At 39.4% G+C, this 12,607-nt stretch overlaps 1 protein-coding gene across 6 annotated transcripts in view; it reads left to right on the top strand.

Annotated features, from left to right (window-relative positions):
- Positions 1-2,513: 2,513 nt before the first annotated feature.
- Positions 2,514-12,607, top strand: part of LOC146557721 (low density lipoprotein receptor adapter protein 1) — a 47,631-nt gene continuing 37,537 nt past the window's right edge. For 3 of the 6 annotated variants that reach the window (XM_085246788.1, XM_085246789.1, XM_085246787.1), the window contains exon 1: positions 2,516-2,835. In XM_085246788.1, coding sequence (XP_085102914.1) covers positions 2,751-2,835 — 85 coding nt within the window. In that variant the 5' untranslated portion in view covers positions 2,516-2,750. Of the gene's footprint in view, positions 2,836-3,656; positions 3,817-12,607 lie in introns of those variants that run through there. The other 3 variants (XM_085246784.1, XM_085246785.1, XM_085246790.1) reach the window with 3 other exon arrangements.

Genomic DNA, 12,607 nt, shown 5'->3' with positions numbered 1-12,607 from the left:
TCTATGTCTCAAAAATTATTTTTCTTTGGTACAAGTACTTGTAGTTGTGGTCAGAAGATTACATTAACTCATCCATGGGCATGGATGTTAGGGTAATGTGGTGGCTTTAAATTATTTCTTTGAACTGTTGTACAGCATACATCTTTAATGACTTTTAAAAAAAAAGAAAAAAAGAATTGGGTGTAATTCACACGGGGTTAAAAGTATGCATACTGGCTCAAATATGTACATACACTCACTTAATTTTTGTGGTGGTAAAGGTTCTTCTGTGTCTTTTAACTTGACAAGGCCTAATGAGGCCTAATTCGGCCCCATTAGTCTTTGTTTCTCTTTGCCAGCACAAAAAGAGTTTGTTTGAATAAAACTCAGAAAAATGAATATTTACACAAGTCATGAAGGTCTCTTGGAGCCATTTCAAAACAACTGCAAATTGTAAGATCATCAGTTCAAACTATTGTTTGTAAGTACAAATTATTTGGACCCATCAACACTTTGCCAAAGTATCGAAGAAGACCCAAACTGCCACCCTCAGATGAGAGGAAATTGGTTAGGTTAGTGAGAAACAATCCAAGAACCACAAAGGCTTAAATGTGCCATGAACTGGAAACTGCTGGAACATTGGCGTCACTGTCCATTGTAAAGCAAGTTTTACATCATTATGAGCTGAGAAAGTGCTCATCAAGAAAGAAGCCCCTGCTCCAAAACCAATACTTTAAAGCTCAAATGAAATGAACAAGCCTTCCGGAAAGAGCTTCTGTGATCAGACAAGACAAAGACTGAACTATTTGGCCACAATGACCAGAAGTATGTTTGAGGCGTAAAGGTGAGGCTTTCAAACCTAAGAACTATGCACCAACTGTCAAGCATGGTGCTGGTAGCATCATGTGCTGGGGTTGTTTTGCTATTAGTGGTACTGATCCATTGTACAGTGGATGGAATAATTAGGAAGGGGGACTACTTTCAAAGTCTTCAACATCACCTCACATTAACAGCTAAGCAGTTAAAACTCGGATACAGTTGAGTGCTTCAATAGAACAATGATCCATACACACATCAGAATTGTTTTTTTGAATGGACAAAGCAGTCTAACTGGAAGGCTTCTGGAATGGCCTTTTGAAAACCTCGACTTTCAGCCCTGTTGAAAATGTGTCCACCACACTTAAAAGCTTGGTCCATGGTAGGAAACCAGACAATTTAAATGAAATTGTGCCAAGAAGAGTCATCAAATATCCAGCTAGACTTTTGCTGATGACCACCAAAAATATGTGGTCAAAGTATACAAAGCTGTATGTATACTTTTGACCCTGTGTGAATTACAGAAAATCTTCTTTCTCTTAGAGAAAAGAGAAAGCAATTCAAACTTGTGTACCCAGTTCTTGTTTTTATAGCCATTTAAGATATATGCTGTTTAAAGAAATCATTAAATTCTCCAAATTAGCATGACAAGCATGACCTTCATGCCGATGATCTGCACATATAAACTTCTGACCACAACTGTAGACCATTGTGTCTTAATATTGCATAATCACATATGAAACAAATGTTTGTAAATGTTATGATTGTTATTTGGTATTGGGAAATATATGAAACCTGGGCAGAACACATCAAAGACAGATATTTGCTTATGTTAAAGGTACACCAGTGGATTTTAGCCCCTTGCATTAAAAAATGCACAATATGCTGACTTTAACTAATTAAATTACAGGTGTAAGAGTAAGTAAAGTGTTAAATTTAATGGAATCTGGTTAAATAAAATATACGTGGTTGGTATACGTTTAGTTTTATTAAATAAAAAAACCTTTAATTTTATATATTTCGGTTTCATTTTACATTTAGAGTGCAGAATTTTTATCCTTTTGTCTTGAGATCTTTTAAAACTAAAGCACTTTCTCCGTGCCATTTAAATTTTAGTGACATTTTAATCTGTTTACAATCTTACTAAATGTTGTCGAGTAGGTGAAGATGTCACAGCAGTTATTACAAGAAAATTGCAATTTCGAGCTACAATCGAAAGATGGCGCCAGAATACCAACAAATTATTTATTATTTCGACTTTTGACTACTTTTGTTACTTTGTTTATTATTAACAAGAAACATAGACGGACATGTGGAAAAAACATTAAAGAAAACAGAAGGCAGAAAATGGTCAGCAGTAGCTAATGATTTTATCACCACCCTTAAATAAAACTGTAGGGTTGTTTCTAGTCAAGGTTAAAATATTAAACATGGTAAAGGGCTAAATGACTTTATTTGATAATTAAAAAAAAATAAAACTAAGAGAAAAGGAAACCATGGTAACAATGGGCCCACCACTGATCAATAACCCGCAAGAAATCCTATGAGACAGAAAGTGCAGTTGTAAGCTCATTAGGCATAAACTCATTAGTGTGTTTAAGTCCTCGGTACACACATTAGACTGTAATGACTTTTTTCATTAAGGTCACTCCCTCTCACCGAAGGAAGCTCGTGAAGGTTAGAAGGACACGCCCTCAACTTTGGAAACGGTGCAGTGGACTCGTGTGTGCCCTCAGCCGCTCACGTTATCACTTGGGAAAGAGAGAGAGAGGTAAAGACACAGAGAGAGAGAACGAGGAAGAGAGGCTCGGGGCTGGAACTTGAATCTGTGTCCTATCTCCCTCGCCTTTTTCCTTTCCGGCGTATCCGCCATCGAGCGCAGGCTGTTCCGTCTTTTCCTCCCTGTGGTCCGGTGACTGGGGAATCCACCTGCCGGAGAGCAGACACACCTCGTGATGGATGCCCTGAAATCTGCCGGCAGAGCGATTATCAAGAGCCCGGGAGTTCCGCGGCACACATGGGGAACTTCAAAACACGAAAGTGAGTGAGATGATACAAATGTTTGGAAACGGTTACAGTTTTGCAAAGATTCTTTTTTTTTTTCTTCATGTGGCGTAGCGGCAGCATCATCTGTCAGATTGGGAGTATGAAAGGAGGGCAGTGTGTGCCTCTGGCTGCTCGCAGCAAGCTAGTGGACTTGTTGTTTTATTGCTCGGGCGCTTTTGTTTGTCCTTCTGCCAAATCTAAGCGCCATAGCTGTACAGTTACAAGCTGTTTTATTATGCTGTTGACTCTGAGCTGTCACATAATAAGAAACACAAGCACAGTCCTGTCACTTTTACTGTGTGATATGGAGCTAATGCTGCCAGAAGCCCCATACCAACATAAATGGCTACTTAGAGCCAGTATTTCTTCATTACCAGTTTAAACAAGTTCAACTAAAATCTAAATAGCTGCTGTTCTTGTTTTTTAGTTAAATATATTAAAGCTTTATACTGTTTGAAACTCTGAAACATTCACTTTGGGATCTTAGGACTCTTTCTTTTCGGCATTTTCCCCATTGGATTCGCTTAATCTAGTAATATGTACAATAATTGATAGATTAATTGAGAACGCTAGCATAAGAGCTTTACAGGTTTTCCACCTAGCTGCGTTTTACAGCCATCTACACTCACCTACCACTTCATTAGGTACACCTGCTTAACTTTGCATAAATGCAAATCTGTAATCAGCCAATCACATGGCAGCAACTCAGTGCATGTAATCAAGACAACCTGCTGAAGTTCAAAATGAGCATCTGATTGGAGAATAAGGGTGATTTAAGCGACTTGGTTGGTGCCAAACCTGCTGCTCTGAGTATTTTATAAACTGCTGATCTGTTGGGCTTTTTCCAGCAAATATCTCTTGGGTTTTATAGAGAATGGTGTGAAAATGAGAAGCTACCTAGTGAGCTGCAGTTCTCTGGGAAGTTTGCTTCAGAGGAGAATAGCTACACTGCTTTGAGCTGTTAGGATGGCAATGGTAACGTAAATGACCTTTTATTATAACAGTAAAGCACTTTTAGGGTGTGAAACAGGAGATTCACATTGTGGATGTGCAGCTGAATTAAATCTACAGGAACTGTGTGATGCTATCATGTCAACATGGACTAAAATCTCAGAGGAATGTGTCCGGCACCTTGTTGGATCTGTGACACAAAGAATTTAGGTAGCTCTGAAGGCAAAAGAGAGTCCAACCTGGCACTAAGAAGGTAAAACAAATGATGAGGTATTTTGATTCCTATATATCTATCAGATGTTCTCTGCTATCACAGGCATATTCATAACAGTGTATTATTAGTAACATACTACAATGCAATTGTAATTGTGATGCAATCTTTATTTTAATGGAAAATATTCCAAAAAAATAAATAAAAATAAGGTAAGCCATTTGTTAATTTGTAAAGTAGGTTCCTATACAGTTCGTAAACTATGATCTCATCACTTTTATATATGTAGTTATAGATAATAAACAAATAAATCCGCTGATAAATCAATACTGCAACTTTGTACTTTGTAAAATCAGGATGAACATTCGGCCATCAATCAGTAGTGAAAACTGCAGGGATTTTATAGAGATTACAATACAGATTACTGAAACACCTAATCAAAGTTAAGCATAGTCCCAGTCTGTTCCTGAGTTATGGAGCTGAATAATGCCCGTGTTTGTAGGGACACTATAATAACACAGAAAGTTGACCTTTGACCCTTTGCTTGTAAAATCTCCTCACTTCATTGTTGTATCCTGTTAGATATTTTCATGAAATCTTGTCATAAGTAGCACATTAATTCTTGAGTTACAGTCACAATGCGTTTTGGGAGGTCACAGTGACCTTGAGATGCTAATCAGTGCTCATCCTATGGTCCAAGTTCATCCTTTGGTGCTTAATGGGGAAAAAAAATCAATCAAGGTGTTCAAAAAAGTGAAAATAGGTTGGGGATAAGGGCAGACTGGCAACAGCAATCAAATTGCCTCTGGCTATGACTATCTTAGTTAAAAGTAGCATGGTATTCATTTGTTGCAGGTAGAACTGAGGACTATACTAAGATTTAATCCTACTAAGATCTAATTAAAGGTCTAGGTTAGTTTTTCTGTTGAACACACTTCAGCTGTCTAATAAGATTATACAGCTACTTAAAAAATATAAAAATGAAACCAATTTTTCAGCGAGTTTCATCCACAGAGGTCGACCAATTATCATTCGACGAAGATAAATGAATATGCAACAAACACATCTTTAATAATTGAGCTGAATTTACATCATAATTCTCAGTTATTGGTTTTTCAAAAAGTTTTTTTGACCATATTCAATATGCAATGTTGCTTTAGGACAACTACAGTGCGAAGTACAGGAGGTTTTGAGTGCTGAGTGAGGGGTCAGAGCAGCAAACCTTGTCACACCATCAGTGACAGACTGCCTTGCAGCCTGCAGCCCTGCTGTAACACAAATGTGTCAAGCGCCGTCTTGAACGCTCCCTCCTCTCTGCTACTTTGCCTGTGAGCTTCCCACTGCAATAAATGGTAGCATGCTGGTTATGCTTCATCCAAAATTCCTACTTAGTGCCAGCTTTCATTAAACATGACTGATTAATTTCACAGCCAGCAAGATGTTCTTAGTTTCTTCTGCTCTGTTGGACATGTTCTACATAAATTATTGAATGCCCGAACATAAATCTGTTGGATTTGGGCTTTCATGATTGTCTCTGGTTGCTTTAAATGCATTTTGTTTCTCAGCTCGAGCACAAAATGACAGTTTTAAGTGGCGGCTTGTCTCAAATAAGTGCTTGGGTTTGTCAGCTTCTCATAACTGCTGGGCTAAAACTTTTGATTGTGCACAAACAGTGAGGGATTTAAAAAAAAAAAAAAATCATAATTTTCCACGTCACAATACTGTGCGCATCAACCGCGCTGACTTTTGATGACAAACAAACCATCAGCGTGTCATTTTGAAAGACATCGATTGTGACACATTGTTAGCAGAAGCCCCTGCATTGTGCTTTTCTTCTCTTATTGTTGTTGCCAGTGAGAGAGATAAGAAAAGGCAGAGTGACACTGCCAGAGCAGAATCCAGCTGGATTTCGGCACCTGATGACAGAAGCAGTTTGTGTCTCAGAAACACCGCAGAGATCAGGCTGGGAAAACGTGTGAACGCAGCAGTGAGGAAACGGTGCAGGCAGTAAGAGCGGCTGTTGATATCCAGATGCTACTTAAGCAGGCAAAGTGGAGAGAGGACAGTGTCTGTATGGCAGCATGTGGCAATGCGTCAGAGCTGCCTGTCGGAATTTAAATAAGGTAACATCGCAGCCGGTTGGCACTTTCACACACATTAGGTGTGGTTAAGTTTGAAAGAGAGTGATGAATTATTTGTGTGCTGACAGCCAACTGAAAGTGCATGTGGAGCGTGGATGGTAAGTCACTGTGGATAAATAATCACTTTTAAGGACAATATTTAGTTAATTTAGGTAAGAGTTGGTTTTAACCCCTTAAGCCCCAGCGCCCCCTGATACGGGGGGCAAAGGCAGGAGATCAGTTAAGCTTGGGGCTTAATAGGTTAAATGAGACTCCAGTGTGAAGGTGGAATGAGACAGAGGAATTTAATTGGATGATCACTTGTGTCTGGAGTGTTACACTGATTAATTTAATTGCCTCCTGACCTCTAATTGTCCACCACTGTAAGGTTACACTTAACTTACCGCCCCTCCCTGAGCCTGGTTCTCCCGGAGGTTTCTTCCTGCTAAAAGGGAGTTTTTCCTTCCCACTGTCGCCAAAGTGCTTGCTCATAGAGGGTCGTTTGATTGTTGGATTTTTCTCTGTATGTATTATTGTAGGGTCTACCTTACAATATAAAGCACCTTGAGGCGACTGTTGTTATGATTGGCGCTATATAAATAAAATTGAATTGAAAAAAACTGAATTGAATTACCCTTTTGAAATTGTGTGGTTCTCTTTTAATACACCCTATATAACAAAAATTTATTTATTTATTTTATTACAAGTGGTCAATATGTCCCCCTCTGGATATATGTCCATGTGGTAGTCAAACCCGTCCCACACTTTTGCGAGCATTTCTGGAGTCACTGTGGCCACTGCTACCTACCATCAACCATGTGAAAGTCACGAACCCCCTCTGTGAATAGCTGTGGAATTAAAGCACTTTAAAATTTTATATATATATAACATATTTATAGGTTTCTATGAAATGAGGAGTGAACACTCTTTTCATTAGTAAACCAAAAAGACAAAAACAATGCATAATAACAATTTTATTTTTAACCAGCCACCTTAATAAACCTTATTAAAATAAAGTGATCTATTTGCTCCACCTTAAATGTAGTCAGTCTTTAGTCCTTTAGCAAGTGGAAAACTGACATGTGCAGCACTTTCTAGTCGCCCACTGTGGCTGCCCATTGTCATCTGTTGAGGTCAAAGCCACTGGCAGCATGGAAGAGGACACAGCATGTACCCTGAGTACAGGCCGTCCCTTTGCATCACGTCACACAGTAGCAGTACAGACCTTTCCTGTGTCTTAGAAGTCACACACACTTGCCCTTGGCACTAAAGGATGTCCCTGCTGCATCAGTTCAAAATGCTGTGACTGGAGGAGACTGAGCTGAAGCCAAGCAAGATTGTGTAATTTGCTTTAGTATTGCATTTTATAAGTGCTTTTTGTAACGGAGCATATCTTCTTTTTTGCTGCGTAGCTGTGGGACCAATGTGAGAAGAAGAAAACAGAAGACAACAAGCATCTTTAACAAAATCTCTGGTGTCTCAAGCCCTGTGGCTTTGAAGAAACTGTCAGAATATGCAATTTGTTTCCTGTGCTTTGCAGTTTGGATCATAGCTCGATCTGAAGTTGGTGGACTCAGGAGTCATTAGGTTCAATCTCTGGCTGTGCATATAGCCCTTGGTTATATTGAACCTGACAGGGGCTTGACTGAATGTCATCCAGGAGACACTGGTGTCAGTTAACAGTGTCCTGAAGGAGCAATTATCTCTCAGTGGCTCATTAAGACTCAGGAACCCGTGACCTAGAGAGATAGCAGTGAGGAGGAAGAGGAAACATAGTCCCCCTCCACCATTAAGGAAGAATTGAGTGTCAATAAAGGGCTGAAGACCAGAATTAGTAAAGATCAATTTACAGAGGGTTCCCACGATCTGAATGTGATAAATAAGATGACGAATTAGTGACTGATTGAGCAGTCAGAGCTGTGTTAGGATCCAGAAATAAGTACTAGTAATGTAACTTTATTAGGTACTAATTACATTATATGGTGTTATCTAAGGAGCTTGCATAGACAAGCGACTGGACTTTAAGTTTCTTAAAGACAACTGAAAAAACTTCTTTAGTTTCAAGACTAAAAAAGAGCCCAGCCAGGAGGAGCTCAAAAGCACCTTGATGATTCCTAAAACTTCTGGAAAAATATTCTTTGAACCGATAAGATCAAAACTAAACTTTTTACAAGGTTTGAGTGTGGTTACATCTGCATGGAACTAACACAGCATTTTATAAAAAGACCATCATAGTACCAGTCAAACATGGTGGCGATAGTGTGATGGTCCAGGGCTGCTTTGTTGTTTCAGAACCTAGACAGTCCATGAATTCTGCTCTCTACCAGAAAATCCTGAAGGAGAATGTCTGGCCATCAGTTCATGGCGTGAAGCTCAAGTGGAGCTTTTTAGGAAGTTATGCTGCAGGACGATGATGCAAAACACACAACATCAACAAAACAACAAAACCAAAATTATGATTGGCCTAATAAAATTCTAGATTTTATTCATGCCTAAAATATGTTTTCATTGCACTGTAACTAAACTAAACTAGTTATATTTTAATACCAGATGTAGCCATGTGGCTATCCCTGTGTGTGATCAGGTTTTAAACATGACTCTTGACCCTGATACAGCACAACATTGGCAGTGCTAAAACTATTTATAAATTAAATAGTCAACAGCAACATGTTTTTGGAAAAAGTCAGTGTACTTGGCTTTAGATAATGCAGTCCTGACAGTAAACCAGTACAAATATGTCTGTAGACTGCATGGATTCAATGCACTGGCTACTTCAGTGTAGAGACCTGATTCATTTAACATGACATCTTTAGGAAAGGTTGTATTAGCATAAAGTACACAACCAGCACTGTCCCATTTACTGTTGCACTAAAAAACATCATCCACCCAGAAAGAGGCAAATGGAGCAAGAATAGTGCATATATTTAGTCTGATATACAGCCAGATGTTGCTGTGCTTTTGGATTTCTTCTGCTAAAAGTAGAGGCACTCTTATTTCTCTTTGCATTTACTAGGGTTCATGTATAAGCACACAGTGATTTAGAGGATCAGTTAAGCCAGTATATGCCATTAGCTGAGCTTCAGTACATCAGATGATGATTTGAGTGAGCAGATTTCCCACCTATAGTCTGCATAATTCATGTTCACTACTCCTCAGTCCCACCAGTCGCATGCTGATGATAGATTAGATGATAAAAAGCTGCTAATGAGTTTTTACAGGGCGTGCTTTAAGGCAAGAAACCTGTCTAATGGATTTTTTATTTCAAAAATTAGTACTATCTAAGTTGTGAGCTATTATTTGCAGTAAAGATTTTAAATTATTTAACCCACTGTGTGTCTAACTGAACCCACACTGTGACTGAAAATAGGATCTCATTGTGTTTCTTGTAATTTCAGCTAACGGCTTTATAAAGTCTTTGATTTAAAAAGAAATTGAACAGACATATTTTTTCTTTTTGAATGTGTTTTTTTATTTTATTTACAACCATGTTTCAAACACAAATCAGTGCTGTTTAGTTGCATAGATAACAGCAGAGATGTTTTTGTCTGAGTGTCTTTTCAAGCATTCCACTTCAGAAGGGAAATGCACGAGCTCTATCGCCCCAGCAGTCTGATTAGTGGGATTACTGTCAAAAGCACAGAGACCTATCTCACAGTTCTGCATAGCCTTTTTCCGCTACAGTTTGTTTGAATTTTTTTTCCTGCATTGTTTTATGAGGAAACTGACAAAAAATATATATATATAAATGCCATGTTGTGTTAGAAATTTTATTTTAGGCTTCTAGTAGCAAATACCCTGGTGCTTGGCGTGTGACCTTTTTAGCCATGCTTGCAGTGAGAGTCTAAAGGGACGCCTACACAGGAAGAGACTGGCAGGCATGTGGCAACCAGAGACCACAGAATGTCACTGAAATTCAGTGACTTGTAGCGACAATGGGAGAAAAAAAATGTCAGTGTCATGAAGCGGCTGGTCGCTAAATAAAACTCCTCAACTCTGAGGCAAAATAATTGAGTAATCTGAAGAGTTGTTGACTAGCAACCGGCTGTCATCACGTTCTAGATGGTGAAAAATGAAAGTATCAGTCCACTATTTTTGTTCTGGCTAAAATATCTCAATAACTACTTTATGGATGAAATGTTATTGTTCTTGGCACCCACAAGAGGATGAATCACTTTGCTGATCCAAAGCCTTTCTGTGTTATACCAGGCCATGGCACGTCAAAATTTTCCATTGTACTGTGTTCAGCTGTTTGTTAAAACAAATATCTAATCAGCCAATCACTTGGGAGCAACTCTATTCAATCAGACATGTAGACATGGTTAAGACGACCTGCTGAAGTTGAAACTGAGCATCAGAATGGAGAGGGAAGCTGATTAAAGTGACTTTGAATGGGACATGCTTGTTGGTGCCAGGCAGACTAGTTTGAGTATCTCAGAAACTGCTGATCTACTGGGACTTTCTCACAAGGCGGCTGCAGTGATGAGGACCCTGTACCTGCCTGTCGTAGTAAAGAGAGAGCTGAGTGTAAAAGCGAAGCTCTTACTTTAGCTGTCGATCTGCATTCCTACCCTCACCTATGGTCACTGTGGGTAGTGACTAAAAGAACGAGATCGCGGATACAAGCGGCAGAAATGAGCTTCCTTTGAAGCCCTCTCCCTTAGAGATAGGGTGAGAAGTAGCGAGAGGGGCTCAGAGTAGAGTCTCTGCTCCTCCACATCGAAAGGAGCCAGTTGAGGCAGTTGAGGCATCTGATAAGGATGCCCCCGGGGCGCCTCCTAGGTGAGGTGTTTCGGGCATGTCCCACCAGGAGGAGGCTCTGGGGCAGACTCAGGACATGCTGGAGAGAGTATATCTCTCGGCTGGCCTGGAAATGCTTTGGTGTTCCCCCAGACAAACTGGAGGAGGTGGCTGGGAAGAGGGAGGTCTGGACTTCTCTGCTTAGGCTGCTGCCCATGCGACCTGGCCCTGTATAAGCAGGAGAAGATGGATGAATGGGTCAGAATATGCATAAATAACATAAAATCAGGTATGCATCGTGGCTGCTGCTGCTGGTGGTGTATTGGTGTGCAAGATATATTTGGGCACATTTTGGGTCCCTCATTGCCACCTGAGCATCATTTAAATGGCTTAAAAGACAAATTAGTTCAATGTACTCAACACAGTCTCCAGATCTCAATCCAACAGAGCACCTTTGTGATGTGGTGGAACAGGAGCTTTGATGTGTGATGCTGTCATCTCTTAGGAATGTTTTCAGGATCTTGTTAAATCTCATTTTTATACAAGCATGGTACAGCTAATAAATGGGGTTGGTAAGTGGCGTGCTAATTTTGTACAAACTAGCAAATATGGGCATGATCTTTGTAAAAATGTTTTGTCCACTTAACACCAGCCTGCAGGCATTGCCGCTGGGAGGATATCGGCACGCTCATTGTTTGCATTTCATTCAAAGCATTGCTTTGCCCTTAGCACAAATTTAGCTCAGAGACATAGAACTGACTGTGTAATATACTCTTTTGTTTAGTTAGTGTGCATTTTTTTATTTCTGCCTGGTAGTATTAGATAGGGGAAGTACATTTATAAACTAGCATATCCTCCATATTTTTTGCCACTTTGCTTCATCTTCTTGTAAACCCAGTTCAGGCTGCAAAGGTGAAGTTTTGGTCTTCATTTTTCCACAGCCATGAGAATATGCAGTATTAAATGGTTTTGGGATGTTGTCACATGTCACGTGTGATAACCCCCTGTTTGCGGTGGATATTTTGAAACTGAAGGAAGCCTCATTCAAAGATGAGTTGTAGTATTCCACAGCGTAATAATTTCTGTATTAATACTTTAAGGTTTGATTTTTACATATGGTATTATAAATTTTTCGTGAAAGGGTGGTACAGATGTTACCTTTATGTACATTTCTATATGTTGTATCTATTTCAGCCAACATTCAGAAAGTAAATCAGATTTTTCACGACGTTGTTTGTTCGATCTTCCACATGTTGTCTTGTGCCTGTTACATTTGAAGCAAGCAGGTTTATTTTCTTCACTGGTTCACTCCACAAATATTGATTTTTAAAACCTCAGCCTCGTGTTATTAAAAACTGCAGCATATCATATTCTATATTGATTTTCTTTGTGTTGTGTTGTGGCAAGCGTAATGTTTTCTCGTGGTCCACAGTAGAATTTTTGCTATAAATGTTTATGTTTGGTAATTCATTTTTTAAAGCCTTGGGGTTATTAACAGTTTCATCCAGTACATCAGCAATGGCCAAGAGGACATGATTCACTCCCACGTGTCCCCGTTCCCCTTTATAAACAGTAACATGTGCAGCCAAACTACTGTTTTAGTGGCTTAAAGAGAGCTGAATGTTATTCTGTTATTCGATGCATTTTCTCTGGAGTGTTTTTAGCACCAGCAAGGTTCCCTGGCCTGAAGTGAAGAGAATTATGCAACAGAGAGAAACTGAGAGCCCCTATCTCGGGAGAGGTCCTT

This window comes from Mchenga conophoros, linkage group LG15 (genome assembly GCF_057382185.1).
Source record: "Mchenga conophoros isolate Kocher_MC1m ecotype Shallow Benthic linkage group LG15, M_conophoros_male_GT1.1, whole genome shotgun sequence".
Lineage (NCBI taxonomy): Eukaryota > Metazoa > Chordata > Actinopteri > Cichliformes > Cichlidae > Mchenga > Mchenga conophoros.
Note: the sequence above shows the minus strand (reverse complement) of the source record. Positions and strands in the feature narration are given on the sequence as shown.